This window comes from Diorhabda sublineata, chromosome 6 (assembly GCF_026230105.1).
Source record: "Diorhabda sublineata isolate icDioSubl1.1 chromosome 6, icDioSubl1.1, whole genome shotgun sequence".
Classification (NCBI taxonomy): domain Eukaryota; kingdom Metazoa; phylum Arthropoda; class Insecta; order Coleoptera; family Chrysomelidae; genus Diorhabda; species Diorhabda sublineata.
This window is the reverse complement of record NC_079479.1, coordinates 15,467,555-15,482,238: the sequence shown is the minus strand read 5'-3', so window position 1 is coordinate 15,482,238 and position 14,684 is coordinate 15,467,555. Positions and strand designations below refer to the sequence as shown.

The 14,684-nt window shown below is 31.3% G+C and overlaps 1 protein-coding gene across 5 annotated transcripts in view; it reads left to right on the top strand.

Annotated features, from left to right (window-relative positions):
- The window catches only part of LOC130444920 (extended synaptotagmin-2-like), a 115,369-nt gene that overhangs the window by 53,563 nt on the left and 47,122 nt on the right, over window positions 1-14,684 (top strand). For all 5 annotated transcript variants that reach the window (XM_056780288.1, XM_056780287.1, XM_056780290.1 and 2 more), the window contains one exon: window positions 10,761-10,955. In XM_056780288.1, the coding sequence (XP_056636266.1) occupies window positions 10,761-10,955 (195 nt within the window). The remainder of the gene's footprint in view (window positions 1-10,760; window positions 10,956-14,684) is intronic.

Below are 14,684 nucleotides of genomic sequence, written 5' to 3'. Positions count from 1 at the left end.
GAAAATTATAATTCACTAACAAAAAAGTGACGTATGATAGACCAGGATACACTGATTTTAATTTCTATTGTTCGTCATTGTATTTGTTTATAAATGATATACATATATTCACTCGCAATACTTTGCCAGGTGTCACCTTTTCGGTTGAGGGTTAATTTAATAAGATACTTTTCGTATTAAATTATGGACAGCTTTGACCGGTTTTTATTTGGCGTATAGCACAAAAAAATCTAATCCATCAAAGTCTCCATCAAGCTTATGGCGTGAATATTCCATGCTTAATATCCACTTTTTCATAGATAAAAACATAAATATGTCTAAGTATCCTAAACTTTAAGGATTTTTAGAATTAAGAATATATCATTGTTAGTTTCAGGTTGTTGATGAAATAATAAATTAGAGGTATTTCTTATATCTGTGATAGAAACTTAATGAGTTGTTTTGTCAGTAAATAAGATACATGTTTTATTGGCATAAATTATTACCACCTGATAATAGTACGTTGACTTATAATCCGTCGTCAAGTTGACGTACAACCCATCGTCAAGGGTTAATAGATACTTTTTTGATATTTGTTACTTACGTCCTTCAATATAGTGTCAACATCCGGTGTTTACAATGTAGAGAAAAGAAAATGTTCGTTACCAACTTCTACTAAAACTCTGAAATTATGGCAATTAGGGGCACGAGTACGATTTCCGGGGCGCCTGGATTTGACTATACCATTTTTTAAATCGACCCAAAATAAGTCGAAAATGAAGAATAAGATATCCCGCTCCGTTTTCGAGATATCGATACTTGAAGTTGAAAAAATTTTATTTTTATTTAATATTTGTATATGTTACAGACAGTTTATTAAAAATAGAACATTTATGAAAGGACTAGTCCGTATAGAAAAGGATATTAGTCTATATGTGTAAGAAGCTTGTCTTTTAATGAAATGTCTAGTCCGTTTGTAAAAGGTCCGGTCTATTTATATACGGCCCAGCTGCACCTACGTCATATGTATATTTCTAAGATATTTAAACACAATTTTTTTATTTATTTAGAAACGAGTTATACATAAAAATACTACCTAACCTAACCTAAATAAATAACTTTGAAAGCATTTAGAACGTACTTTTTGCTCGAAAGAGGATATTTTCACATTAAATTACTAATTAAATCTTCAAACTATCATTAAATATTTTTTTTATTTTATTAATAATGGAAAAAAACCGACATATGTTAAGTTATATTCATCACAGAGTAATGAAAGTTATCAAAAATGGCTCATTTCGCTATAAAAATCTGTTTTTTTATATATAATTTTAGAGTATCATGCTAAATAATATAAAAATTGAATAAAAAAACTTTTGATTATGGATTTACAAGATTCATATTGGATTTGAAGTGATATTCATTTGAAACTAAGTATTGAACGCCATCTGTTCAATAAAGCGAATTTTGAACTAACGTTTGATTGTAATTTTTATAAATTTAACAATCGATATCTCGAAAACGAAACGAGATATCAAAAAACTTCATTTACTTTACATGAAACATTTTCAACATTTTTCAAAAATTTCAAAAACAAAAAGGGGTATTCATTTGGAATAACAAATTACAAGAATTTTCAGTAAAATGGAAGTAAATATTACCACAATATCGGCCATATCACAAAACCCTAAAGGTGACTTTCCACCAAACGGACTCACTTGCGACTAGTTTAGTTTTCAAAAACAGAAACAATTATTTCGAAATTTTGTTGCTCCAGTAGAAATCTAATAAATTCAATTAATTTGAAGCCATCTAATGGAAAACAACCAATCATTACAACATTATACTGAAAATATATCCCATTGACTGTTTATACTTTATCACTTATTTATGCTGTAGATACATATTGATTTATTTTTCGATTTCGACGTTTCAAATATCTAATATTTCAAAAGTCACGATTTGGTTGTAATATTGACGAGAATAATAATGAAATTATAGAATGAAACATACCAAAAAATACCGTTTACAGTAAAAAAATTTTAGGAAAGCATTAATGGATTTTAACAATTATAGAAAGTTTTAATCATTATTAAACTACGGTCAACCCATATGGCACCTAACAAGTAAGCTGTTACATGAAAAATAGAATTTTTAAGTATTGAGCAACAATCCTACGATTGCTCAGCAAGAGTTTTGTTGATCAAAACAAGTATCATTTCATCATTTCTCAACAAAGAACAAAGAACCCAAAGAAATAACAACAAGTAAGCTGTTGCTTATTGTCATAAAATTGTTACAATTTGTAGACAAAAGCTTGTAAAAACTAAAAAACAAACATAAAAATAACTAAATAAGGATACAAATCAAATAAAATTTCAATATACAGAAGGAAACCTCAATGAGTAACAAAATTATAGGTAATAGTGATAGGTAACAATTAGTATATAAGTCCGTAGCAAAATTAAACCAGTATACAGCATACCCGGAATTAAATATTATTATTTCCAGAGTTATTTACTTTCCAGTAAATATGCCCTCAAATTATTGCGGAATGTGGGAAAAGATGATATAGATTTGATTTCAATTGGCAAATGATTGTGCATTTTTTTGCATTGTAAAATATTGAGGCCTTAACTAATTCTGAACGTGAAGTAGGTAGCTAAAGGTCGTGCTTCGCGCTCCTAAATGGATATCTGTGCAACGACCATTCTGAAATTGGAGAAGCGTGCTTACGAATCAGGCAAACGGAATCAAAGATGAATAAGGAAGGAAGAATCAGAATGTTTAATCTTTTAAAGAAGTCCCTGCAGTTTAGTCCGATTATATATCTAACAGCTCTCTTTCGTAGTTTGAAGATTCACTCAGATTGAGTCGCACACACGTACCCCAGAAGGGAAGGGCATATCGGAGATGCGACTCAATAAGGACATAATAAATTGTTAAGGAGATGGATAAGTTCAGTTCTTTGGAAACAGGAGGAAATTAATTTTTTAGATAAGGCGGCAATATGTAACTCCCATTTCAAGAAATTGTGCACAAGAAGCCCTAAGAATTTTACAGATTCAACCACGTCAATGGTGGTGTTATTTAATAAAAAAGCTTAGTGCAGTGGCAATTAATGATAGAAGCATGAAAATTGGTATCTTGGGCAATGATGCCATATGAAAATTTTAGAGATCGGGAGCCCCTAGAAGTTCGCCATTTTTGAGGTTCCAGCCCCCGTGAAAAAGTGACGTTTGATGTTCTTAGGGTCGATTATATATATTTTGACCCCCCTAAACATTACTTTCTAGATCCGACCTTGAGAAGTGCCCCAAATTTTGAATTGAAAATTTCCCCATTTTCCGATTTTTGTGAAAAATACGTCAAAATTGCGGGTTTTCTTCAATAGACCGAATAAATTTTTCAGGATCGAATTTTCAATACGATATTCGATTAGTAGAGGTCAAATATGACATTTTAACGTATATATGAGCTTCATGTTTTTTATACGTATTATATATTCTCTGTACAAAATCTGAGTAATTTTGAAGCATTACAAATAGTAGATATCGTGTCTAGAGACCTCGAACAATGAGCCTATACGTTATTGAGCCTTTAACTTCATTTTGTTTAGCATTTAAGGAGCCACAATTTTTTTCAGAGCATATTGGACGAATCTTCAGTATTGGGATCGATTTCAAAATTTGCATTTTAATAACCTGTTCTTAAAACAACAATTTATTGTGTAGGGGTAGTAGGTAGAGTGTAACAAATTTAGGAAAAAAATTTGAATTTTTTCTAGTAGAACAGAACTTAACTTCTTTTTTCCAATTTTGATCTATTTTTTCTTATACTTTTTTTGAGTCGTTGGGAGATACGAACGTTTATTAAAATTTATTCCCCTCTTTTATGCGACAACGATTGAATTCGGCAAATGAATGAAACACGTTGGCTCGAGATGGAGCTCCATCACCAAAAGTCGAAACGAGTTGATCGGCATACTGCTGTTGGTTTAATTTAAGTCATACAAAACCATCACCCTAAAATGTTCGCGATTAATTCCATTTTTGACGTGTTGTTGAATGTTTCAAGTACCTATCTGTATACAACTCAAATAGCACTCGTATGACAACACGTGCTGAGTACATTCACCATTAAAATTGTCAAACTTTCTGAAGGCAATGTCAGATTTGACATATTCACATCAGTATTGCCATATCTCAAAACTTAAGTAGCAACCATCGTATTTTTTTGATATTAGAAACTTGAAAACTATCTTATGGAAGAATAAAGAATATATAAAATACCCACATTTGAATAGATGTGAGTCATTTTCAAATAGACATAGAGATAGCGAACAGAGCAAAGAGGTGATCCCAAGGCAATGTAAAATAGAAATAGTTAAGTGAAACTGTGGTAGAGAACAAGGAGGCACAGAATAAAATAGCAACGGAGACTAAGCAACTAACGAAAATAGCAGAGAAAACGAGGATAGACGGGAATAATACTTTCTTCGCAATAGTTAAAGACAATTTTTGTTAGTAAAATTATGTAGCCTGTTACAATGTATCATCTTTTAACATTTGTCCGCCAAAGTTCAGTTTTAGCTCTTCCAATATCAATTGCAGATTATAAAAACGGGTTCGAAACCCTTCCCGACAATTTTGTTTGATCTACCATAGGCGTAGATAACTCATTTTATAAATCTATTATTTTTATAAATAGTTTTTTCAGAAAAATACTTACATACAAAATTTTTGGTAATAGGTTCCTTATAAGTATCCTTCACAATAGTTGAGGAAAATTTGAAAAAATGTTGGGGCTTCGATTTATGAGTTTATGAATTTTTTGCGTTATAAAAAATACCCACCATTTTTTGTTAATAGGCTCCTTATTAAAGTTAAAGAGAATTTTTGCTAGTACAATTAACTCTATAGTAAGGAGGTATTAACTACTAAAATTTAAGCTTTTTTACTACTACTATTTGGTATCTTACAGAGTTGCCGTGAGTGGTAAGATGCGTTGTCCATAACGATTATTCACTGTGGTGGAATGTTAGATAAAATCTGTTCATCAAATCAGTTTTAATAATTCTGCTGTCATATCGTCATGATAATCAGCTGCACAGTTTTCAATTTTAGCAAATATTAATTAGGCATTAGGCACGAAACCATCTTTGCTTCCAGCGTGTACTATTATAATACGTTTCCCTTTAGAATATGGCCAATTCAAACAGCAATTTTCACTATTGTCAACCCAACCGAAATTTACTACATCGTGACCGTCAAGCCATGTTGCATCTATAGATAAATTATGTGTCTATTAGAACTTCGGTAGTCTTTTATCTAACGCAAATAATCTTGTCGCCATCGAAAGATACTTGACGATTTGGTTATTGCCATCCGTTTATTCAGTTTTTTGTGTTTCAAACCACATGCTGACAAAACTTAACGCAATGTTTCTAAACTAGTATAATTGTATTCTAGATAATCTGCTACCTTTTGCTGTATTACTTCTAATGTCGCAACCCCGTTCTCCTTATACAAACTATAAATTGTCCTACGTATAAAATCTTAATTAGCTTTGTCAACTGATTTCAATTTTTCTTTACATGTTTTTCGGTTTTGTGCATAATCCACAGCAACCTCATTCGTGACTACTCGATAAATGAAAAATTTATTTTCCTATTTTAAACAATCGAATATATTTAAAATAACTTGCTGTGCTTTTATATGTAAATCTTTAACATTGAATTCATGCCTCTTTATCTTCACAGTGAAATTTCATTGCCTTCATTCGCCCATGGTCCAAAGAATGCCATATTTCTATTTATTTAAAGAAATTTATGAATTAAATGAATCTCACCAAACGACACCACTGCTTATCGCAGACTATCCGGCAGGAATATTTTGAAGAAATTGTGTAAATACGCCTTCCGACAGCTTCCGCTAATAGAAATGTATTTATGCTTACGATTAGATGATTTCATTGGTAAGCAGTGAAGATGATGAGTCCACGTAGACTGACAGTTTGTTAGATGTTTACCGAATTTTTTACGGAGACTATACATTATTTTTCATTTCTTAATTTGGTATGAGTGCCGTGCGTAATTATGAATTATTGATTGATCCTCGCATGACTGTCTTCTGCAATTGATATTGGAAGATCTATAATGTTGTAAAGAAATATTCGTGTCTGAAATACGTGGATAACTTCACACAGGTTACAAAGTCTCTCAAAAATATTCACTAGTTTCCGATCAATTTGTCGATTCATCTCATCGTGCTTTATTCTGTAGATATATAATCTGTGTTAGTTCAAATTTAATTCTATAACTAAACAAATTAATAATTGTTGTTTTTTCTGCAATCTGTTGAAATTAACAAATGTAACTTGTTTGCAATTGATTAAACGCATTGAGAATATGTAAACAATGTAAATCTACAACTTACTATTTATCAAGAAATAGTAAAATATTTACTTTACTTTATTAAAACAAAGATTAGTTTATTCTATATATCTAATAAAACTAATTCAGTGAAATGCTGTTGTGTTGGTGTTGATACAATCTTTATTACTTCATAACGGTTAGAAATATTTATAGAGAACACTATGCTATGTGGAATTAAGCTTGCTATTCAATCCATTAAAAATATACTGGGTGTTTCATTGGAAGAAATAGAGAATTTGGCCAAAATGAGGTTCAATATTTAAATAATGAAACAACAAATATCATGTCTCATGCACGCAAAACTCAGATACATGAAAAATTTTATCAAATATAGGGTTTCCAAGTAAAAAATCGTATGTTTGATTTGTTTGACTACTTTTGGGACATCCTGTATTGCTGGAAACAATTTAAGATTGTAGCTGTTATTGATGTTGTTGATGCTGTGAGAAAAATTTTTTGAAAAATTTCACCATTCGCTGACTACAGACCTTATAAATATAGACGACTCACTATTTATAGAGGCTAAATTGAATAGTCCCCTCAAGCTTTATTTTAAACAACACATAGTAAAGATTCTTTCAATGTTTAGAGTTCAATTGATTCCAGATATAAACTGGGTTTATTTATTTCATACAGAGCTATTATTGTTAAATATTGCCTACACATTATTATCATTTTGCGAGTATCTAAAGTTTTGAATAAAAGTTGTATTAAAACTCCCTTAAATATACAACAGCGTAAAATTTTTAAAACACAAGTTTCTATATGTACTATGTTGAAATGAATCATAATATATTGTATGGAATATTTGTTAGATCTGGAAATAAAACTAAAAGAAATACCAAAGAATAAAGGAAAGCCTCAGGATCTAGTAAAATATGACGAAAACGCAAACAAACATGGGAGGATATCGAGATGGAGTGGACAGAGATTACGAAAACAATGAAGGATGTGATACAGCAACAACTAGGAAGAGTGGGGAAGAAGACAAAGGTTTAATGAAGACTGCAAACATGCATTAAAAGGAAGAAACCAAACAAAATAAAGAATTTTGAAAGACCCAAAAGATGAATTGAAACAGGATTACGCACAGGAAAGGAAGAAAGCAAAGAACATGACATAAACAAAGACATTAGAAATTTTGATCAAGAAGCAAAAAGTAGTAAGATACCAAACAAGACCGGACAGAAATATTACAGAAACGAAGACGGCTCACTCGTAGGGGGAAAATGGAAAACTGGACAGGCGGAGGAATATTTCAATGAACTGCTAAACGATGGAACAAGAGGGAACAAAGAAGATGAGTTTGTGGAAGAAGAGACAGTGAATGAACTCGTCTCGGTAGAGGAAACACCATCGAAAATAGAAGTAGAGAAAAAATAATATGAAGAATACCGGTAGGAATGGGATTCCAATTGAAGCTATAAGTATTGTAGTGAACCCTTAAGGAAGCGAATATATAATTTGATTAAAAAGATATGGGAACAAGAGCAGATGCGTGCATTAAACTCTGTTGGATGTCGTATATAAAGCTCTAGCCAGTATTATAAGAAATAGATTAGGCAAATACTTGGCTGAACAAGTGGACGAGTATCAGGGGGGCTTTAAAAATGGGAAATTAACTAGTGATCAATTTTTCATACAGAAGACAATCCAGAACAATAGCTATGACCAAAGATTAAACCTGAATCTCCTCTTTGTGGATTTCAAGCAGGCGTATAATTCAATAAGTAGAAAACATTTGTTTCAGTCGCTAGGAGCACTCGGAATACCGAAGAAAATATTACAATTGGTGAAAATGACACTGAATAAAACCGAGAATGAAGTAGCTGTCGAAGGAAACTATCGGAAAAGTTTGAAAAAAAAAGAGGTTGAAAGCAAGGTTAGATCCACCATGTACAGTGCTGTTTAACCGTGTGTTAAAAATGATGCTGAGAAGTAGTGGCATCCGAACCCAGGGAATGATTTACAATACCAAAACAAAAATCCTTGGTTTCGCAAATGATGTGGTACTTATAAGTAGAATGAAAAAGGATCTAGAAAAAATGTTCCTACTCTTTGAAGAGAAAGTAAGAGAATATGAACTGCGCCTAAATGAACAAAAGACCAAATATATAGAGAAGGAAAGGGAAGGGATCTGAATAGTTGCAACCAATTGAAAGTGACGACAGAGAAAAACAAGGAGTATAGAGTTGATACAGTCCAGAAGTTTGAATACCTGGATGTGGCAGCGACAAAGTAGGAGATGAAACCTGGGAAATCGACAAAAGACTGACGAGAGGGAACAAAACGTTTGGAGCCCTAGGAGGATTATTAAGATCAAAAAATATTTCAACAGCCTACAAGTTACGCATTTACAAGACAATTATACAACCAATGGTACTGTATGGCAGTGAGTGTTGGATCATGAACAAAAAAGAAGAAAACAAAATAAAATAGAAAGGTACTAAGGAGGATTTTCGGAAGAGTGCGGGAGCAAAACGAGTTGAGAATAATGGTCAAGTTGAGATGGAATATATGGTCAGAGCAAAAAGACCCTGTTGGATGGGGCATATAGCCAGAATGGACGAAAACAGTTGGGTGAAAAGATCATAGTTAAGGGAAGAATAATCAAAAAGGAAAAGAGGGCGACCATGGAAAAATGGATAGAAGCATAAGAGAAGATTTAGAAAGAATAGGAATAGAGAACTGGCGTATTAGCAATGAACAAAAATAGATGGAGAAAAGCTGTAAAGCGATTCCAAAAGCCTTGGGCATGTAATATATATAGATATATATATATATATATATATATATATATATATATATATATATATATATATATCTTTAATTTCTTATTTCTTCGACCTTTTAGGTCTCTTCTGTCCAAACGTCAACTTTTTATCAATCTTTCAAAAATTAATAAAAACACCAATACATTCATAACGACCTAACCTAATGAAATTTAATGTTATCCATAAATTTACCAATCAATGTTGAATTCACTACAACTTACTTACTTATCGCACCTATAAAAATTCAACGTCATTCATAATCTAACCAATTGAAAATTAATGAAAATTCCTATAGTAACCAGAATCAATATTTCTATCATCGTCAATTTGAATATTGAATTTTGAATTCTATTTAAGTAAAAATTTATTATTGTTATACATTTATACATATTTCTTATTCTTATATTGTATTTAACCATAATTTCAGTTCCAGACGATGAATAAGTATTCGAAAGCTCGGAAAAATATATTAAAGTTAGTCCACTTTGGTGTTTCATTGCCACATTCCTAATAAGAAACCACTCATAAAATACCTGCCGGAGAGGTCAATTTGAATATTCAATTTAATTTCTTCAATTTCTTATTTTTTAGACCTTTTGATATATTAGTGCACCTAAATGTTCTTGATTTTAGGTCTCTTTTGTTTTAAAATTATTTTTTTTTTGAAAATTTTTAAAAGAAAGATCAATTTTGACGTTTCGACTTTTCTTTAAGTCTTTATTAAAATATGATATTGACACTGACAATTTGCTTATTTATATTGATGTATGATCACCTTCAACATGAATATGAAAATTACAACTTTGTTCTAATAAGAAAAATTAATTTTTCCTTGGTCCCTACATCTCAAATATATAGCAGTAATCAATTAAATTATTTGTAGTTTTATTAGAATTTACAAAATTTTTTATCATTTATAGCTTTTTCGTTCTCATGAATGTGAACCATTTCTAAAAATTCTCTTTTTAGTGTATTAGATTCCATTTCAAGAATTTTTGAATCTTTATAATTGAATTTATGTTTTTTTGATACTTCATGGTTCGTTAATGCAGTTCTATTTATTTTTGATCGTATTAATGACCTTTCTATCTATTTTATAAATACTGAGATATCTGCCCTATGTAGACACCATCACAATCATTACAATATACTTGATATATAATATTATTTCTATTGTTTTTTCAATGCAGTTTTATATATATATGTATATATATATATATATATATATATATATATATATATATATATATATATATATGAGGCAAGAAATTAGAGAAAAAACAAAAATACTTAGTAGTTGTGGATAAACTATAGTATTCTACATGCGTATTATGGATTATTGTTCACTCGATGATTTATACCACTTGCTAGCGCTCATAGCAGTGATCTTCACCTCGTGAATAATAATCTCTATTATACACTCGTGGATAATATATGACAATAATAATGAATGAGTGGTTAATAATGAATTACCCTGTACCAAAACATTATAAACTACTGAGGTATATTTACATGACTTCATAAATCGCTGTGTGATAATTACATTATTTATGTTATTTTTTCTGTTTCAGGCTGCATTATTTATCATAGGTTATGTAATATGTTACTTAAATTTATCATTAACTCTACCGATTCTGACAATATGTACCTTAGTTTTTTTTGAAACACAAACATCAGGAATTTCGAAAAAAATCTCAAGCAAGTCCAAAGCAAGTTCGTATACCAAGAAAGATCTCTTAAAAGTCGTTGATGAACTACCATCCTGGGTAATTATTTTATTTAACTTTATCTATAATAACATAAAGAATAGTGGTATCATCGCACGATATACCGCACTAATTTTAGATAATAGTTTTCTCAATTTATTAACAAAATACACATGAAAGTCTTGAAATTCACCATAATTTTCATTATGAATGAATTTTTTATTAGAGATACTATTTTTTATATCATACATATATATTGTGAACTAGTCGACTTATTTATAAAAAAATATTCCTAGTACTTACGTAATAGGCCAGTAGCATAAAACATAAAAATTAGATAAACCGGAAATAATTGCTGCAAGAGGTTTAATTGTTTTAATGGCTTCATTTATAGTCCAAAATGACTATCCTAGGTTCTCCCCTGCGCTAAAGTGGTGGAAGAAGGGGTAAATGTACCCCAAAAAGGGTATTTTTGCAGTTCACGATAATATCTCCTGAAAGACTCGCAATATCGAAAATATGGATAGTATAAAAGTTTTAGAACATTAAATTGTGCATTTCATAAGACTATGCGTACGTTTTTCTGACCACTATTGTTCCCAAAATATTGCACATCAAAGTTGGACCTATCTACCACATTTTTGAAAAATTCTCGTTTTAACTTCAAGTTTTCGGTAATATTTGTTAACTACACCAACCCATTTGTTAATGAAGTTATAATAATTTATGTTTAGTAGTATGGGAACAAGTGGTCAGAAAAATGTGCGACTAGTCTTATTCAATGCAGAATTTAATGTTCTAAAACATTTATAATAACCATGTTTTCGATATTGCGAGTTGTACCCTTGTTGGGGTACATTTTACCCCTCTACCCTCAACATTAGCACAACTCCCGAGCGAATAGGAAAACCTAAGAAAGTCATATTGGGGTTTAGAAATTAAACCATCAAAACAATAAAACTTTTTGTAACAATTATTTCCGATTTGAAGATTAATCTTAGTAGACTATTAAAGACTCTAGTTAATTTTTTTCCGCATCATATCGACAAATGATGGATAATGAGGCAAATTAAACGTTTCCTAACACTGAATTAGAGATATTAAATTACAATAAGTCCCACAGAGCTAAATTTTGACAAGGGCACTGAATAGGAATAGTTTTCATTTTTATTCTTAGAAGGGCAAGTGTCTATAGATAGCGACTGCGACTACAATATACTGATCATGTACTTTGTTTATTAAATAATTATACAAAAAAAATTGTTTGTGTCAGCTCCGACGCACGACTGGAGTTTACTCCTTAAGTTCGATAGTCTAACCAGACGCAAAAAGAGTTTATTTAACTTAAAAAAGATTGATACTGTATAAAAAGGTAAATTTCTTAATTAATGAAAATAGTATACATATATAAATATATATTTATTCAATTTATTCATTTCATATACATTTATTATAACTAATCGACGAAATATTTTACATTAAACTTTTTACAATAGTCAATAATCTCGATAATTCATATTGGGTTGATTATCTAATTTTATGTGTTGTTTTCAAATATATATTTATATGAACTACATCGATAATTATTAAAATATTTAATAAATACAAATTGCACATGCTCATACATATAATACATGAATTATAACGTACCTTGCAACCACGTGTTTGTTAGATGTTCCGGCAATATCATCTACACCTCTTTCTGCCATAGTTATTTGAAAATACTTTCAGTTCACTTTAGCGGAACACAATGATAAAAATTAAAACTTCACAATAACAATATTAATTATTGATATTTATAATAAAAACAGCAATATAAGTATATCGACACTGACAAATTAGAAAGTTGCGCATCATAGGGTGCGCACCAAAAACGTAACGAGGTCATTCATCGATAGATTTTACTCCTCACATTTTTCTCATACCGGGCCCCTTATATATGCAAATCGATTATTAAGGAGTAAACTCCAAAAAACCTTAATATTCCAAGTACAGCCCAACGTATTCTATAGTATTAACCCGACTCTTTGAGACCTTGGTTTAGGCTTAGATGCACAAAATAATCGCGCTGCGTTTTCAACATTTACTTTGGATTCAAATTTTTTCACACTTGGATGTGAATAAATAGTAATCTGACGATGTAAGGTCCGGAATATATGCTAGTTATGGTAGGAGCTCAATACCACCAAATTTTTTTTTTATTACAAAATTCCCATCAACCGTATACTGGTTATTAGCGATTTAGTAAAGATTAAGTATTTTATCTATGAATAATTGTTAAATTAAATTTATAATAGAGATCTGTTTAAGGTAATTTTTAAGGTAAGTAATATTGTATTTTGGTCCTAAAATTTCACGTATTATTCCGAGTGGTAGATTTGATGATGATCTTTCTGAGTTAAGAGATGGATATTCTGCGATTATGTGTTTTATAGTCAGACGCAGACGTGTTAGAAGAACTTCATCTCTGCGATTTTTCGGTAGTATTGACCATGGTTATTCCACGTAACTTTCACAGTACATTGTTTTAGCATTGTCTTGTAAGGAAAACACGATTTTGGTTAACTAAACCCGGATATTACTCCGATGAAACCTCATACATTCGCATCAGCTGTCCTCGCCATTGATAGCTCGATCATCTGGCATGATTTCGAAGTACACTAAACCTTCATAATTCTACCAATAACACAAAAAGACTTTCTGCTCGAACCAACCTATCTTACACTTCCATTACACTGCCTAAAGCACGTTTCGATAACCAAGTTATCACCTTCAGAGACTGAAGGTAAATTAAAACTTGACCTACTTGTTTTATATTAAATTTTCCCAACAATGAGCCCTCCCCACGAAACACTTTGTTCGGTGCGACCTCTATTTGCAACGGATTTTGGTAATTGTCTTTCGTGTGACACTATTCGACAACTTCTATAGAGACTTCTATGTGCTAAAGTGAAATATTTCCGACTTTACCTTAAAGTTCAAGTTAAAATATCATTTAGGCTAAATGGCAATTATAAGAAACCCGTGACTTAATTCAATAGAAACTTTAAATGTTACCTCAATAGCCCAAGCAGGTGGACGACCTGAGCGTGAACGATCCTCAAGCGTCAAATCTCCATTATTAAAACGATTAAACCAAAGCTGTGGCATTCGCTCATTAACTGTGTCTTCCTCTTCAATTTCACAAATTTCCTTTGCTGCCATGATTGCTGACTAATGTCTTAACAATCAACGAATTTCATGTTTATCGCACTCCATTCGATTTATTATAAAGCTGTTTACTATAAAATATTAATTGAAAGTCTGTCCCGCCTCAGCACACACTTTAGCCATTATAATAATTTTGTCTTTTCAACAGATATGCTGTTCATTTTGATTTATTTTTGTCTTTTGCTAATACTTATAATAATTTTTATTCTTTCACATTGATCCTCAAACACCAATTCCATTACAAACTGTTCAGATCAATCACTTATCTGCTCATTATAACATAATATTCAAGAGAAGCAGTAGGGGCGCCCACCAAAGTTTTCGGATAGGATAGGTTAATAGGTTAATCGAACCATCCTGTACATATAATGGTCGCGTGCGCTATCAATGAATGCCGGGATACCCAAACATTCTATCATGTTCTCTGGTGATGATGAATAAGCGAATCCGACAAGTCGGGCAATGTCTACCTCGTACACTTGAAGTTTCGTCACACTTCTACCTCCGATTCTTCAGCTGCGATTGGTACGGGTGTTCTAGATGCTTGGGACCATCTTGCATGTCCAACCTCTCCTTCAG